The sequence below is a fragment of the Notamacropus eugenii genome, chromosome 1, assembly GCF_028372415.1.
Source record: "Notamacropus eugenii isolate mMacEug1 chromosome 1, mMacEug1.pri_v2, whole genome shotgun sequence".
Classification (NCBI taxonomy): domain Eukaryota; kingdom Metazoa; phylum Chordata; class Mammalia; order Diprotodontia; family Macropodidae; genus Notamacropus; species Notamacropus eugenii.
In genome coordinates this window covers 492,900,528-492,915,521 of record NC_092872.1, presented here as the reverse complement: position 1 = coordinate 492,915,521, position 14,994 = coordinate 492,900,528, and the positions used below count along the sequence as shown (strand labels likewise).

General features: G+C 46.2%; 2 protein-coding genes across 14 annotated transcripts in view; one reads left to right on the top strand and one right to left on the bottom strand.

Annotated features, from left to right (window-relative positions):
• Nucleotides 1-154: 154 nt before the first annotated feature.
• On the top strand, nucleotides 155-10,627 carry FBXW5 (F-box and WD repeat domain containing 5). Of its 5 annotated transcripts, none has more exons than XM_072633043.1 (9): nucleotides 155-399; nucleotides 3,207-3,423; nucleotides 4,056-4,213; nucleotides 5,472-5,646; nucleotides 5,862-6,010; nucleotides 6,380-6,833; nucleotides 8,104-8,251; nucleotides 8,390-8,602; nucleotides 9,101-10,627. In XM_072633043.1, the coding sequence occupies exons 2-9, from the start codon at nucleotides 3,231-3,233 to the stop codon at nucleotides 9,345-9,347; spliced, it is 1,737 nt and encodes a 578-aa protein (XP_072489144.1). In that variant the 5' UTR covers nucleotides 155-399; nucleotides 3,207-3,230; the 3' UTR covers nucleotides 9,348-10,627. The 5 variants fall into 5 exon arrangements, with proteins under 5 accessions (XP_072489144.1, XP_072489146.1, XP_072489147.1 ...); XM_072633046.1 differs by having other exon boundaries at nucleotides 200-399; nucleotides 3,262-3,423; XM_072633042.1 differs by having other exon boundaries at nucleotides 217-399; nucleotides 3,191-3,423.
• Nucleotides 10,296-14,994, bottom strand: part of TRAF2 (TNF receptor associated factor 2) — a 120,779-nt gene continuing 116,080 nt past the window's right edge. For 8 of the 9 annotated variants that reach the window (XM_072633034.1, XM_072633038.1, XM_072633033.1 and 5 more), the window contains one exon: nucleotides 10,296-14,543. In XM_072633034.1, the coding sequence (XP_072489135.1) occupies nucleotides 14,325-14,543 (219 nt within the window). In that variant the 3' untranslated portion in view covers nucleotides 10,296-14,324. The remainder of the gene's footprint in view (nucleotides 14,544-14,994) is intronic. The other variant, XR_011972272.1, reaches the window with a different exon arrangement.

Sequence of the window (14,994 nt, the reverse complement as noted above, 5' to 3'; positions counted from 1 at the left end):
CCGCTGCGAAGTAACGTGGCCTCGCTGCCCCCTGGTGGCCAATGGCAATCCGGGTTCGGAAAAGCGTTCAGCGTGGCGCAGGCGCGAAACAGGAAGGAGCCTAGCGCGAGAACCAGAGAGGCTCGAGCCGGGGAAGGGGCGGAGGCGGGGTGGAACGACTGGGAGGAGCCGTCATCGAGGTGTCTGGGTTCGAGGCATCAGGTCTGAGGAGGACCCACATCATAGAGACGCGGAGAGAGCGACGGCGGCGGGGACTCGGCGCGCGAGCGGAAGTGGGGGTCGGGGGCAGAGCGGCCCAGCCTGGGGCTTCTCTCGCCTCGCCCCTTGAGCCCCGCCCCCCTTCTCGATCCGGCTCCGGCTCCGGCTTCGGTTCCGGCTCCGTGAGGCGGCTCCCGCGGGGTGAGTGGGGGAGCACATCCTAAGGCCCCGCCCCGCCGGCGGGGGCCCCCCTCGCACTGTGAGCGCTCCCTGACAGCGCCCCGCCGAGGCAGGGATCCGCCCCGTAGGACCCCCGCCACCCAAGAGACGCCCCCCTGCGGGAGGCACCGCCCGCCCAACTCCTGACACACCTGCCGCCCCCAGAGGGACTCTCCCCCCTCCCCGACACACCTCTCCCCCAAGGGACCCTCGGCAGGGACCCCTCCCCCACAGACACCCCACCACTAAAGGACTCCGGGCAGGGACCCCGTCACGGTAACCTTCCTCAAACAGACCCTTCCTCACTTCCTGACCTCCCCTAACCCACCTCACCCATCCCGACAGCGGCCCTCCCCCCGCCGGCCCACTTCCTTAACAGATGACTCCTCCTTTAAGAAATCCCTCCCCAACCGTGATTCCCCAGGGACCCCCCCAGACCTCCGCGGGAGACACCCTCTCCTCCACAGCGAACCCCGCAAGGGATCCTTTTCCGAAAAACAACTTCCGCCACGGAGAATACGTCATTTGTGAGCCGCCTGACCAGGGTTTCCTACAGCAGGACCTGGTGCAGCCGAAAGGCTCTGGAGTCAGGGACTTGCATTCCACTTGTGCCCTTCCATCGGTCAGCATCACCTGTGTGACCTTGGGCGAGTCATCCCTCCCCCAGCGTCCGTGTCCTGTTTGTAAATAAGGCTGGTCTCCAGGACCATGCAGCTCCAGGTCTCTGTTCCCATGACTCCCTTCTCTCCCAGTGTCCTCAGGGTTGAAGAACCCTCCTGCTGCCTCCTGAGTTGTGCTGGAGGCCTGATACGGGGACTTTGAGGAGAATGGGAGAGACTCTGCTCCCCGGGAAGTTTCTTTGAGGGGCATGAAGCCTCTTCCTTAAGGGACCATTTAAAGAAGGGGAACCAGCCACCACTGGAAAGAGAAGTCTCTGCCAGAGCAGCCACTTTGGGGAAGCTTGGGATTCTAGCTTCAAGGCTTCCACGGGGGAGCCTGCCTGAGTGAACCCCAGGACTTGGGGCTGGGTCTCGCGTGGGAAATGCCATGGCCATGACTGTATAGACAGCAAGCATCATTACCGACCATTCTATTTGGATTCCTGTGGTAACAAAGTATGAGGAATCCCCCAGACTAGAGACCCTTAATTTCCAGGGACTTAGATCAGAACTCCTCAGGTTAAGAAAATCCTGCCAGTAACTCCAGTTTCACTTCTATAATTTAGAAATATCTGAGCCTCACATTCTGTACAATAAGCATCTGTTTCAATCCCTGGGCATGTGCAAGTTCTGTATTTTCCTTACACCTTGATTTCCAATTTCCCATTGCCCTTTCATCCCACTGCTGCTAGCAGTTCTAGTTTCCTAACCAGGGAAATGGAAATCACATTTTGACCTGTCACCTAGAAGGTTCCTCACATAGATCAAGTCTTGACTTGGATTTAGGTTTCAGAAGTCAGCCATCAGCTCCCTTCTTCGACCTTCCATTGGGCAAGATAGCCTATTTCTGAGCTGCCTCACTTTTTCAGTACCCTGTTTTGTGTCTTGTGCCTCTGTGGAGGGAGTGGCATGCTTTTCACACTGTGGCAGCTGTGAATGGAGTGGTCCCAGCTCCTCAACAATTTCAAGGCCAGGTCCATAGTAAGCTGGTGTTGCAGAGATTGTTAGCCTGGAAGAAGGCAAGTTGCAGTGCAGGCCTGAGGTGGCCTTTTTGCCTTATCCCTAGATTATTAGTACATCCTTGGAAAATTGCAGGAGAGTCCTCAGCTCACTCTTGTTCCCCAGGCTGATGGTGATTGCCATTGTTGTTTGGACTTCAGCATTTATTCAGCAAATATTCAGTGCATGTATAATTACAAGAAAGTCTTCTGTAGTTTCTGGGGCCTCAGCATAGTTGGTGTTTGGAATCCCTAGTTTCCTTTAAAGTTCCACTAATGTGCCAACTTGTACTTAAAGACTTTACTATCCCCCGTTATCTTCTAATATATATTACGTGTATATTCATACACATACACACAAACATGTATGTATATATACTTTCCTATATTCTCCATGTCTACCCCCTCCAAAAAAATTATCTTCTATTTTTTGTTTATACAGGATAGATAGATAATGTCTCAAGAGCCTTTCTGCAGTTTTAAGCTTTAGTAGGTTTAGTAGTATTATCTCTGTCTCCTGCTTATTAGCTCATAAACTTCTTGAAAGTAGGAACCATTTAGCTTTTATCTTTGTATCTTCATCACCTAACTCAGTGCCTGGCAGGTAGCAAGCATTTCATGAACTCTCATTTGATTACTGTGAAAACCACTATGACTGTTTGAGTCTCAGTGCCCTAGACCCTCTCTTCCTGATTTTGCTTAGCATATCCATTTCTCCTTAGCCCCTTAGTCTTCACCAGGCCAGGCAACCAGATTAGATTTGAGGTCAGGAAGACCTAAATCAAAAATATCCTCCATCTTATTCATTCTCTTTTGTCTATTCAGTCAAGTCTTTTGGGTCTTAAATGTCCTTCAACTTTAGATTGTGAGCTCCTTCAGGGCAGGAACTGGCTTTTGCTTGCCTTGAATCTCCCTTGCTTAGCACAGTGCCTGGCACCTTGTAGGTGCTTAATCAAAGTTCATTGACTGACTGATCTATAAAATAGGGATAGTGGTATCTATAGTACCTACTTCAAGTTGTGAAGATCAAATGAGATATATGTGTCAGTTTTATACTGTTGGTTTTTATTATACCACTGCCTTGTCCCCCCATTCTTGTTATTCTGTCTGACTCAGGTGCATGTGATTTCAGAGGTCTTGGGGACAGAATGACACGATGGATGATGGGGGCAACCCCTTCCTTCCAGACAGTATTATTTACCAGATCTTCTTGAGCCTGAGCCATGAAGATGTGCTAACTGCAGGGTTGGTGTGCCGCCAGTGGCAGGCAGTATCTCGAGATGAGTTCCTGTGGAAGGAGCTGTTTTACCGATACTACCAAGTGGCCCGAGATGTTCCTCGTCATCCAGGTCAGTGAATAGATGGTAAGGTTGAGATTGGGCACCATCTTCCCTGGGGGACAGAGAAGGCTTTTTTTTTTTTTTTAAGCCTCCAAGCTGAACACTCAGGCTTGAGACATAGAAAGCTTGTGTCACAACTTACTCATGACTTGATGACTGGTTCCTGGTCACAGTGGAATAACATTACCCAGGACCATAGATTTAAAGCTAGACGAGGCAGAGATCATCTAGTCTAACTCCCTAATTTTATAGAAGAGGAAATTAAAGCCCAGAGAAGGGAATTGACTTGCCTAAGATCTCACAGGTTCTCTGATGGCTTCCGTGTACAGAGCAGTATATTATTAGGGTCTTGGGGAGATATAATATTTGGATAAGACAAGGTCTCTATGTTCATGGAGCTTTGTGTTTGGTAGTTTCTGTGCAAATTTGCGGGAGATTGGGTTCCTGCCTGTAAGAATGATTGAGGAGGTGGGAGCATACGCCTTCCCTTTACCTGGCTCAGTCCAGCACAGCCAGTGGGTACGCTTTTGCCAGGTCATGCTATAATAAACAAGTTTACTCCTTAGAAATCATTTGTACCTTTCTCTTCTCTTGCCCTGTTGCCCCCAAATGATACCATCTTTTGCCTTTGTGTGGGACAGCTGCTGTCTCCTGGTATGAGGAGTTTCAGAGGCTCTATGACACCATTCCTTGTGTGGAAGTGCAGACCCTGAGAGAACACACTGATCAGGTCCTCCACCTCAGCTTTTCACACTCAGGATACCTGTTTGCCTCCTGTTCCAAGGATTGTACTGTAAAGGTAAGGCTGAGGATGTTAAGTATGAATGTTACTATAGTTGCCTTGGACTACTGTTCCTATTGAACCAAGGTGCCTTCTTCCTCTTGGAAGCGCTGGGATAGGGATCTAGTGCGGTCAACATTTCTTTGTGTCCAAAAATAATCATGGTGACTGGCCAAGGTGTTGTCACAGTTCCTACCCTGGCCTCAGCCTTCTGGGTCAGATAGTCCTGGGATTGTAGCTAATCTGCCTTCAGGGAAGTGTTAGAGAATCGGCAGAGAGAAGCTGCAGACTTAGTGAGGGAGAAAGTCAGTGGCTCTTGTATCCCTTATCCACCCGATCTAGGGAGCCCTATGTCTTAATTCAGTTGTCTAGTACAAATAGGAACTAGTCTGAGAGGAATCTGGCTCCTGACCTTGAATCAAACATAGTGCTAGGTACAAATGGAGATTTTGGAAGGTCATGAGTGAGTTCTATATCCAATTAGAAGGAGAACTGCATTGATTTTAAAAAACAAAACAATAACAATGGAAAGAAGGTCTAGATTTCAGCTTATGCTTTTAAACTGGCTGATTGTAGGCATTTGGCATTTTAAGTCCTTGTGTGTCTGATCTCAAGAGAAAAGAGGGGAGAGGTTAGAATTATGGCCACATTGAAGCCCAGCTGGTCATACTCCCTTGGGTCTGAGATCACCTTCTAGCCCTGGGAATCTTGAGCCACCTCTAGATATCACTTAAAGGGAGGCTACTTTGGGAAGGTTGGTCAGTAGCCCCAGTTTTAGGCTCTCCTGGTGGGAAATCTCATTCAGTCACCACTTATAGTTCTGTTCAGCTACCTGGAGCTTAAGGTATGAAGCCCCTTTAACTGTTGCCATCACCTTTACCAGCTTAAACCAAGGAAGAATCCCTGCCCAAGTGGGCTTTGGGGGAAGGAGCCCATTAGCTCCCAGGATAGTTTTTTCTGGGCCTTTTGCAACTGGAGGGGATGGGAACCATTCCACACAGCTACACCATCAGGCCTTACCATTTAGGTGCTTGGGATTCATTCCTTGGGTAACATTGAGTATGAAATAATCACATTGATATGTGGGGATCAGATTGTAGTGACCCAAACTGGATAGCAATCTTGCCTTGGTACATACACTTAACTCTCACCCTTTCTCCTGTATCCACTACTGCTGGCTTACAAGATTTATCTGACATGGTAGATAGATGTTAGTGGGCATCTATTTCTCTGAAGCATGTTTCCCCTTCCTGATCTTCCTTCTCTGTTCTCACAGATCTGGAACAATGACCTGGCCATCTCACTCCTGCATAGCTCCAACATGAGACCTTACAACTGGAGCTACACCCAATTTTCCCAGTTCAACCAGGATGACACGCTGCTCCTCGTGTCAGGAGTTTTCCTGGGGCCCCACAATTCTTCATCAGGAGAGATTGCTGTCATCAGCTTGGGTAAGAGTATACTGCCATCCCTCATCTGTACACCTTCCCACACCATTGCCCCCAGTTCCCTTTGCCCGATGAGGTATCAGAAGCTACGCCTTGTCTTACTGGCGGATCCTCAGGGAGAGTCTCCTCCTCCTGAAAGTAGGGGGAGACTCCATTAATGCCTTCCCATTCACCCCCAGCTTCACCATCCCCTCCTTCTCTTCTTCTTTGCTCAACAGACAACTTTGCTCTTCTCTCACGAGTGCGAAACAAGCCATACGACGTATTTGGATGCTGGCTCAATGAAACCAACCTGATCTCTGGGAATCTACATCGGATTGGAGACATCACATCCTGCTCTGTGCTCTGGCTCAACAATGCTTTTCAGGTTGGGAAAACACTTTTTGAGATTCCTGGAGGATTCTAGCACTAAGAGGGAAAATAGAGACTCTTGGATTTTTTATGGCCAGGGCTCCTACATGTCATCAGATCTGCAGAGAAGTCTTAGGCGAAGGGCCTGAGTGGAAAGTCAGGAGCTCTAGGCTATATATACTTATTATTCTAATTCCACAGCTGATTTTCTTTGACACTTTGGGCCATTCAACCTCTCTAGGTTTCAGTCTTCCCACCTATGAGAATAGCAATCTCCACCTCAGGGTTCTACACGTCTCCTAGAAAAGCAATACACTCTAAGCTAATACTGGCTTCATTGTGGCAGCTAGATTGCTTCTTACTCTTAGCTTGTCCTTTCCCCCAGGATGTCGAGTCAGAGAATGTTAATGTGGTGAAGCGGCTCTTCAAAATCCAGAACCTTAATGCCAGCACAATCCGCACTGTGATGGTGGCTGACTGCAGTCGCTATGACAGCCCTGACCTCCTGCTAGATGCTGGATCCCAGGCGGCTGCTGACAACTCCCCTTGCCAGGTTTTTGACCTGGGCAGTGATAATGAGGAAGATGAAGGCTGGGTCCTACTCCCACCAGAAACCCAGCCCCTGCGGGGCCGCAAGGAAGGGCTGCGGCGATTCCTAGATGATATCATGGAGGGACGGGCACGACCCGTGTTGTCAGAGCAGGAGCTAGAGAGCAAAGTTGCGGAGTTTCTGGCTCAGAGCCGGACCAAAGCCCCAGAGGCCAGCAGAGAGAGCAATGACAAGAAGAAATATTTGATCTTCACCACTGGCTGCCTCACCTATTCCCCACACCAGATAGGTAACAGGACAAGCTTATATAGCTTGGTGACCAGCTTATGGTGCCCAAGGGAGGGTCAGGAGAAGCAGCATCCCACACAGGCCGTGAATTGGGATGTCGCTTGGAGGGAAGTGGGAGATGAGATCTGAGGAGACCCCTAAAGATGAAGAGGTTATCTAGGTGCTCAAGAACAGTAATAACAGGGAATAAATAGAATTATAGATGGGGTGGCTGGGGCAGAAATCAGGTTGAGGGATTGGAGAATGGGGTTAGGAAAGAAAGAGGAGGAGAAATGGGTCCCCAGCTCTGCATGATGCCTGGTAGTACTGTTGAGAACCACAAGGTGGCAATATTGTGGAGGCTTTTAAGTAGACATTTCCAGGTAGGTGACTGTGGGATTTATGCCTTCAGAAGTAGCAATTCCTAGCAGAATGGTTGGCTCTTATATTTGAGAAGGGTAGAGATAAGATAGAAATTCTTATGGCTCCATAAACCGATAGACCTAACTCCTTTATTTTTCTGGCCTAGCACTGTTTTAGAAGGTACTAATACCCAGTTATCTCTGGCCTCTTCTCAACTAGGAGACTATTCAATCACTTAGATTCTGGTGCTAGTTCTTCCCTTTACTTGCTGAGTAACTTAAAACAAATGGGCAGCTAAGTGGCGAAGTAAATAGAGTAGTAGACCTGAATCCGGGAAGATTCGAATTCAAATCTGGCCTCAGACACTAGCAGTGTGACCATGGGCAAGTCACTTAACCCTGTTTGTCTCAGCTCCTCATGCCTCAGTTTATCTGTAAAGTGAACTTGAGAAGGAATTGGCAAACCACTCCACTATCTTTGACAAGGAAACCCCAAACAGGTTCATGAAGAGGTGGATATGACGAAAAAATGGCTAAACAACAACTTAAGTAATTTACCTTCCTCAGTTTCCACATTTATAAGAGATAATGATACATGTCCTTCTGGAGACACTGTGAGGGAGGAGATAAGAGAACCTAAGTTAGATAACCCTTTGGAAAAAAGTTAAAAGCCCAGAGCAATGTTAGGTATCATCATGGACACCTTTATTATCTTTACTCTTTTTTTCTTGTTGCCTTTGTACTCCTAGGCCTTGTCATTTTGTCTTAGTTTCTGTTCAGCCACTTTAAGTAATGCCTTCAGTGTAGGGAGGACAGAAGTAGCAGTGTTTAGAGTAGAAATGGAAAGGACTTTAGACTTATCCAGGCCACTTTGCTAATAGCCTGTCTTTTCCTGTCCCTTCACCTTAAATCTTTCCTCTTCCTTATCAGGGATCAAGCAGATTCTGCCTCACCAGATGACTACAGCAGGGCCAGTGCTGGGAGAGGAGCGGCGTTCAGATGAATTCTTTGACTCATTGGATCATGTGATTGACATCCATGGACACATCATTGGGATGGGCCTGTCACCTGACCACAGGTGGGGTTGAGGAGCAAGTTGCCAACCAGGCAGGCTCCTAGGGGCAAGAATTGGTCATTTATTTAGGCAGGGGTTGCCAGCATGGGGGAATCAGTGATTCCTCTTTTGGGATCCAGACTCCTCATTCCCTCTTCCCAGGTACCTGTATGTCAACAGCCGCTCATGGCCCAGTGGCTCAGTGGTGTCAGATCCCATGCAACCACCACCTATTGCTGAGGAGATTGACTTACATGTGTTTGACCTTAAGACTATGAAGGAAGTGAAGAGGGCCCTCAGGGCCCACCGTGCCTATACCCCCAATGATGAGTGCTTCTTCATTTTTCTCGATGTCAGCAGGGATTTTGTTGCCAGGTACCATCTGCTAGGAAGCCCAAATCCATACATTTAAGCTTCCATCCCAACTGGAATTGACATGTTACTTTTTGGGGAGTGGGGTCGGGGAAGAAGGAAGACTATACCCTCCCTTATCCCAGCCAGAGTGGGAAAATTACTGGGTTGAGGTCATTTCTATTCATTTACAAAAGGAGACCATATGAATAGTACTCAGGATAACAGGAGATAAAGCCAACAAACAGTTTGCAGTAGTAGAGCAAGATAAGGTAGGACTGAGTCATATTCATATAACCTATCCTTGATGTCTCCCTTTAAAGGTTGGTTGTAAAATAGAGTGGAGGGGCCTTGGCAATCTAGCACATAGCTATTTTGGGCTCCTACTATAGGGATCTTGGCATTTCTCACAGACTTAGATGCTACCTGTAGTATTTGCCCTGGGGTAAAGGGGTGAGGTGAAGGATTTGGGGTGGAATTCCAATTAGCTCTGACTCATCCTATCTCACGTATATCCAACAGTGGTGCAGAAGACCGACATGGCTATGTCTGGGACCGACACTACAACATCTGTTTAGCCAAGCTCCGGCATGAGGATGTGGTCAACTCTGTGGCCTTTAGCCCACTGGAACAGGAGCTGTTGCTGAGTGCCAGTGATGATAATACCATTAAAGTATGGCGGTCTCCCCGCACTGTGCGCATCCACCAAGCCTGTCGTCCACGGCCCCGTCCACTCTTCTTCTCCTGGCTGCGCAGCCAAAAGAGCTGAGGAACCCAATCTTGCTATCTTGAACTCCCAAGTTCTTCTGAGGGGCAGATACCTTGGTTTACAGGAGATTGTTCTAAGTGCCCAAGCCATCAACAAACCAGAGAGAAGCAACAGTCAAGACTGGTGTGGCTGGTCTGAGAAATAGAACCAAGTTCTCCACCAAGCAGTGACTCCCATCTTGCTCTCTTTCAAAGCATAGTCCAGGAAACTGACTTTGGAGAGCCTGCCAAGTGACAGTATTTGTCACACACTTGCTCAGGACCCTATTTTGTTGATGGCAACTTGGTACTGAGCTGGAGAATCCTTTCCCATTCTTGGGCTTGCAGTAGTTTTGCCACAAGATGAGGCCTAGTCATTAACATGAACTGTTTGTTTGAGGGGCGGGAGGCACAGTCTGTGTCTGACAGCAATGTTAACAGAATTATAGGAGAAAGAAGAGTTCAAATACAGACTGCTTCACCTCCACCCCCTACCCCCCCCCCCACCCCCTATCCCTTTAATTCTAGCGCAGGGACAACTGAGTAGGATGTATGATTAGAAATAATTTTACAAAATAGGTTATTTGAACTTTCCTTTTACTTAAGTTTCAGTGTGTTCTATTTCAAAGCTAGGATTCTCAATTTTTGAGTTTTGTAAGGAAGCTTAGTTGTATGGGCTCACCAGGAAGACCTGGGCTCCCTCTCAGAGTTGCTCACATACCCACCTGGAAGCTAGGGACAACCATTCTGATCAAGGACTCTCCTTAGATGTTTTCACTTCACACGTGTGTTTTTTTGTAGCACTACAGTTTTATTTTACATATGCCATTGACCCACTACAGATAAAAAGTTTCTCCAGTCTGGCTCAAATGAGTTTATTTGGTCCTTGAGATTTGCTTTGGTTAGAAAGAGCTTCTTGGCTTTGGTTGAACCCAGTTTGGACCTGAAGCTCTTCTGTTGCCTTGGCCTAGCTGAGGATTACAAACAGTTAGGACAGCTGACAGATTCAACATATTAAAGAATGGTACCCTCACTACAGGGTCCAGGGATGGAGGTGACTCCTTCTCCTTACCCTGCTTTGCCCCATTCTTTTCCTAAATAACTTATTTTGAACACCAGCACCAGTAGCTCCTTTCCTTGTAACTTGGTCAGGGCCCTGTCTGGGAAGTTGCAGGGAGGGGTTGCTGGATTGACGTTGGTCAGACTGTTGATATAGGTTCTTGTGGGGTCCTGGGGTCAAACTGCATGTCTGCCTTTCCAATGCACTTCACTCCAGCCCTGAATAAACGCTCATTGAATACCTTTTTTGTCTTTTTTTTGTGTATGCATTGTACTGTAAATAAATAGGGCCTCTGCTTAAAGTAAGGTTGTAAAGGCAGCACTATTGCTGTCTTCAGCTTTGGCAGCTGAAGTTCTATGATAAATCCATAATCTTAGGTATGATGTCCATATGGCCTGGAGCTTCATGCAGTAGAAAAGGGCACAAACTTTATCCCTAATACCAGCCAATGTTAAGGTGAATAAGTGGTTCAGTATGACTTTCACAACTTCTTTTCAAAATTGTAAAGCATAAATGCCAGCCTAAAACCGCTCATCTCATTTGCTAAGTATTGCCAAACATATCAAGGAAGTCCTAAAAGATTCATTGGACCTAAGATTTGAAAGTAACTTCAGAATCATCTGGTCAAACTTCTGCTCTTGAAAGATTCATGATTTGAATAAGGGATTGGACCAAATGACTGGCCTTTAAGGTCCCTTCTATCTCAAATCTAATGATTCCCCTCTGCTTGAAAGAGCCCACCAAACTCCTCAATGTCCCCTTTTGGGGACAGTACATTTCACCTCAGGACAGCTCTAACTTAGGATGCATTTTCTTAAGCTATATTCTACTCTGCAACTAAACCAGTTCCCACTGGGATTTTTCTCAAGGTTAAAACATCCCTATGTGATTTTGGTCACCTTCCTATAGACATACTACAGCTTCTCAACATATTTTCTAAAATACAGTTAAGAAACAGTCCATGTATTTTAAACTGATTATCAGGGAGTATTGCAAGCCCCAGGAATGGAGGGAAAAAATGGATTCTAGTCAATTCCCATCAATACACTGTGCAAACAGAATCTAAAGCATTTTTCACTATAAAGGATGTTTTTCATAAATTAGTAAAACTATCGAAGCTAAATAAGAAAACTGCTTTTCTCTATGCCATATCTTTAGGCTGTCTCCATGTGCATTAATTAGAGAACTGATTTATGTGAATAATCTGGTTCTAAAGCATTTTTGCCTGTAGAACCCTGATAATAAAACAAAACTGATTTGCATTAATTACCTCATTAAGGGAAGGGGGGAGGGATTAAAGGAGAGACTTTGTGAGAGTTGTCAGTAACCACTTTCTCAAGCAACAAGAATTTTTTAAGCTTACTATGTGTTAGGCATCAGGCCAGCAGTCAGTATTACTGACTAGTAGTCATCAGTAGTCAGGAGAGTGCAGGGAAGGGTTAAAAGAACCTTTAAACTTCAGAGGTGCAGCTTGCCTCCCTCTTCACCATGGGAGAATACTGGTGCAAAATTAGCCCTACATTTTCAGACACAGCCAATGTGTTGTGTTTTGCTTCACTACACGTTACAAGGGTTAAATTCTACTGTTAAGGGAATCCATTTGGGAATTGACAGTGATACAAAGAGCCATTGATAGAACATTTTTTTTTTAATTTAACGATCAAATCTGTTGAGTTTGGAGATGTGCATCTGGTGCAATCAATTAAGTTATGGTGGTAAAGGGGGATTCTAATGACTTCCTCTGAGCTAACTCAAAAGACAAATGACACACGAAGAAGTTCATTAGCCTGCTATGCACTAACATGGGAATTTGAGGAAATACTTTCTTCTTTAGGAAGTCAAGGGGTAAGGAGAACAGGCCAACATTCATTCTGGCTCTCAGGGTCACAGATTATAAGTCTGTGGGTTTTCTAGCCCTCTCCTCCAAAAGGGATAATGACTTGGGGCTTTGGGAAACTCCAGACTTCTCAAAGGATGTCAAAGGCAGAACTAAATCTTCCTTCAAAAAGGATTAAGTAGTTAAGGTTCAGGCAGTCTCATGAGACTGTCATGTGAAAGATCCTAGGATAAATATGACTTGAATATTATATGAAACTCATCCCTCAGGGACAGGTGCGATAGTTTGGGAGTTTTGTCTCAATGATTTGTTCACTGGTGGCTTCTCAGCTTCTGAAATTTAGCTGATGCTTTATAACTTTACAATCTGGAGACAGAACCTGGATTACAGAATGGTAATTGGAGGCTAGGAGTCTGGGAAGAGTGTGCACCATAACTGTTTCTCTAAATCCTTTGGTTGCTATTATCTATCCTTTATCACACAAATATGTAGAGAAGATGGCCCTCATCAGAAAGGTATGGGGCAAGAGCAAAGGACTCTCCTTCTCCCCGTCAACCCATGGGACTTGGGCCTTAATGTTATTCAGAAGCAGCCAGAGATGACCCAACTTTCCAAATTCTTGTACTGATTAAGATGACATAAATCATTTGAAGAGGGAGAAAGTATCAAAGACATGTATGTCTTTCTCAGCCCAAATCTGCTCTTTCCACATCTGGATTATTTCACCTCTATGCCAACAAGCACACAATTGCTCCTCCCTCAGCCACTCCTCATCTGGCCTGCTTCCTAACAACAGGTGACTCAATTTTCTTACGCTCAGGTTCCCCACTCAAAGGTCACCAAGGAAGTAACTACATGACTACAATCTGTCTTCTAGGCAGCACATGCTAAACAAGGAAGGTGAGGGGTAGGGGGATAGGAGGAGATGATGCTGAAAAATCCCAAGTAAATGATGGTTTCTAGAGAACTATTGGGTAGTTTTAAAATATTCAGAGAGATATGGCATTGAATCAGTATCCACAATATTCTTTTTTTTAAAAAAGATTTAATAGTGATTGTTTCTCTCATTTGATAACGCAGATAATACAAATTATTGGTGTGAGCCCAGTGGGTGGATAATCCCTACCCATTCATCCCCCCCCCCCCCCATGGGGTATGCATGAACTACTCAGTTTAAAACTAGTAGGGATTGAAGGACGTGATTGACCACATCCTATCACAGCAACCTCCCTGCATGGCCATCCAACAGGATAGCCTTTGCCACACAAAGTGGGTATAAGCAGGGAATCAAGAGAATGAACTGACCTTCCTTTAATAAAAGGTCATGTTGGAAAATTCTTTGGCTGGCTAATCAGTAGTTACTTCTATACGCCAATTCTATTCCCGGGGGATCACTTCCCACCATCTTAAGGTGGCTCTGCGACCCTGTGTGATCAGATTTAGGTGATCAATGTGATTTCCTACAATCTCAGGTGCCAGCAAGGGTCACCTTTTGAACCATAATGGGTCCTTGACAGTCTTTTCTTGTCAATTCTCCTGGATCTTTTTCTGCTCCTATGTGCTACTGTGGGGCTGCAGGGTGGAAACTAACAACCCTGCTGGGAAGAGCCCTCTAAAGCACAGTGCCAGAGAGAAATACTTTCTTTCTTGACTAACATGTTTTCCCCTCCCCCCCCTCCCTTAAAATAAGTCTGCTATCCCCCACCCCCCTTATAACAACACAGATAGTGTATCAAGTATCTTTTATAGGCAGGAGCTTGCAGACCCACAGCAAATTTCAAACCAGTCCTGGGTTGAATTGCCTATTTCCTAGAAATGGTTGCCCATTCACTGACTCCCAATCTCTGTTGACAAGTCTTAAACCAAGTGCCTCTAATATCCAAGGTCTAGCCAGTGCCTTCTCCTCTTGGTCCTGTATATCACTCTTAGCTGAAGGTCAGGGCCTTTCCCTGCAGGCCTGCCTTGGCCCCACCCCTCTGCCCTATGAGCTTGGAGTGTGTTGGGGGGGGGCTCTGCCCATAGGTATGTAGGTAAGACCCCTGCCTGAGACACTTCCAAACCAGGCTGGCACTAGGCTCCCATATGTTGATGGAAAGGTGGCATTAGAGACCCGTCAAATCAACGATGGCTTTGATGAAAATGGCGTCATCGCGCACATAAGAATTTTTTGACTCCATTTTGGAGACAGGACAGAAGAGGGGGCAGCCACTGGCAATGTTCATATCACTGACTGGCCTTTGGAAAGAAGATGATGTCACATCAGGCCTGAAAGCATCAATCACGTGTTCCCGGTTGTTCTGATCTAGCAGCATTAATGTCACCTATAAGCAGAGAGTACAAACAGAAGACAGAGGAAGTTCAGTAGTTTCTTAGTGTTAACTTGATCTGAATGCTCAATTCTATTCTCCTATATTCAACTTCCTCACACCCACCCCCTCCCTGGAAAGCCTGGAAAGCCCCAGTACTAAGGAAACTGTCAGAGTGTCACATCAGATTCCAAGTTTTGTGATCAGAGCTTCCTGTTTTCCCAAGATCTAAACTGATGCAAGACAAGATCATTTGCATTCCACAAGGAACAGGATGAATCTTGTTTTTGCAACAGTGGCCACAAGGTCCCAAAATCCATACCTCAAAGGAATCAGGAACAACACTAAGTGTTTGTTAAATTCTTGGTATTAATTTTAAAGCTCCAAATACTGTCTATTCATTGGCTGATTAATGTACCTTCCACATGCGGAGCCTGAAGGTGATAAAACTCAACACAGACTTTTG

Coding starts and splice junctions, on each gene's coding strand:
- FBXW5 (XM_072633043.1), top strand. CDS start 3,231: ATGGATGATGGGGGCAACCCCTTCCTTCCAGACAGTATTATTTACCAG. Junction 4,214..5,471: donor CCAAGGATTGTACTGTAAAG/GTAAGGCTGAGG, acceptor CTGTTCTCACAG/ATCTGGAACAATGACCTGGC. Junction 8,252..8,389: donor GGCCTGTCACCTGACCACAG/GTGGGGTTGAGG, acceptor CCCTCTTCCCAG/GTACCTGTATGTCAACAGCC.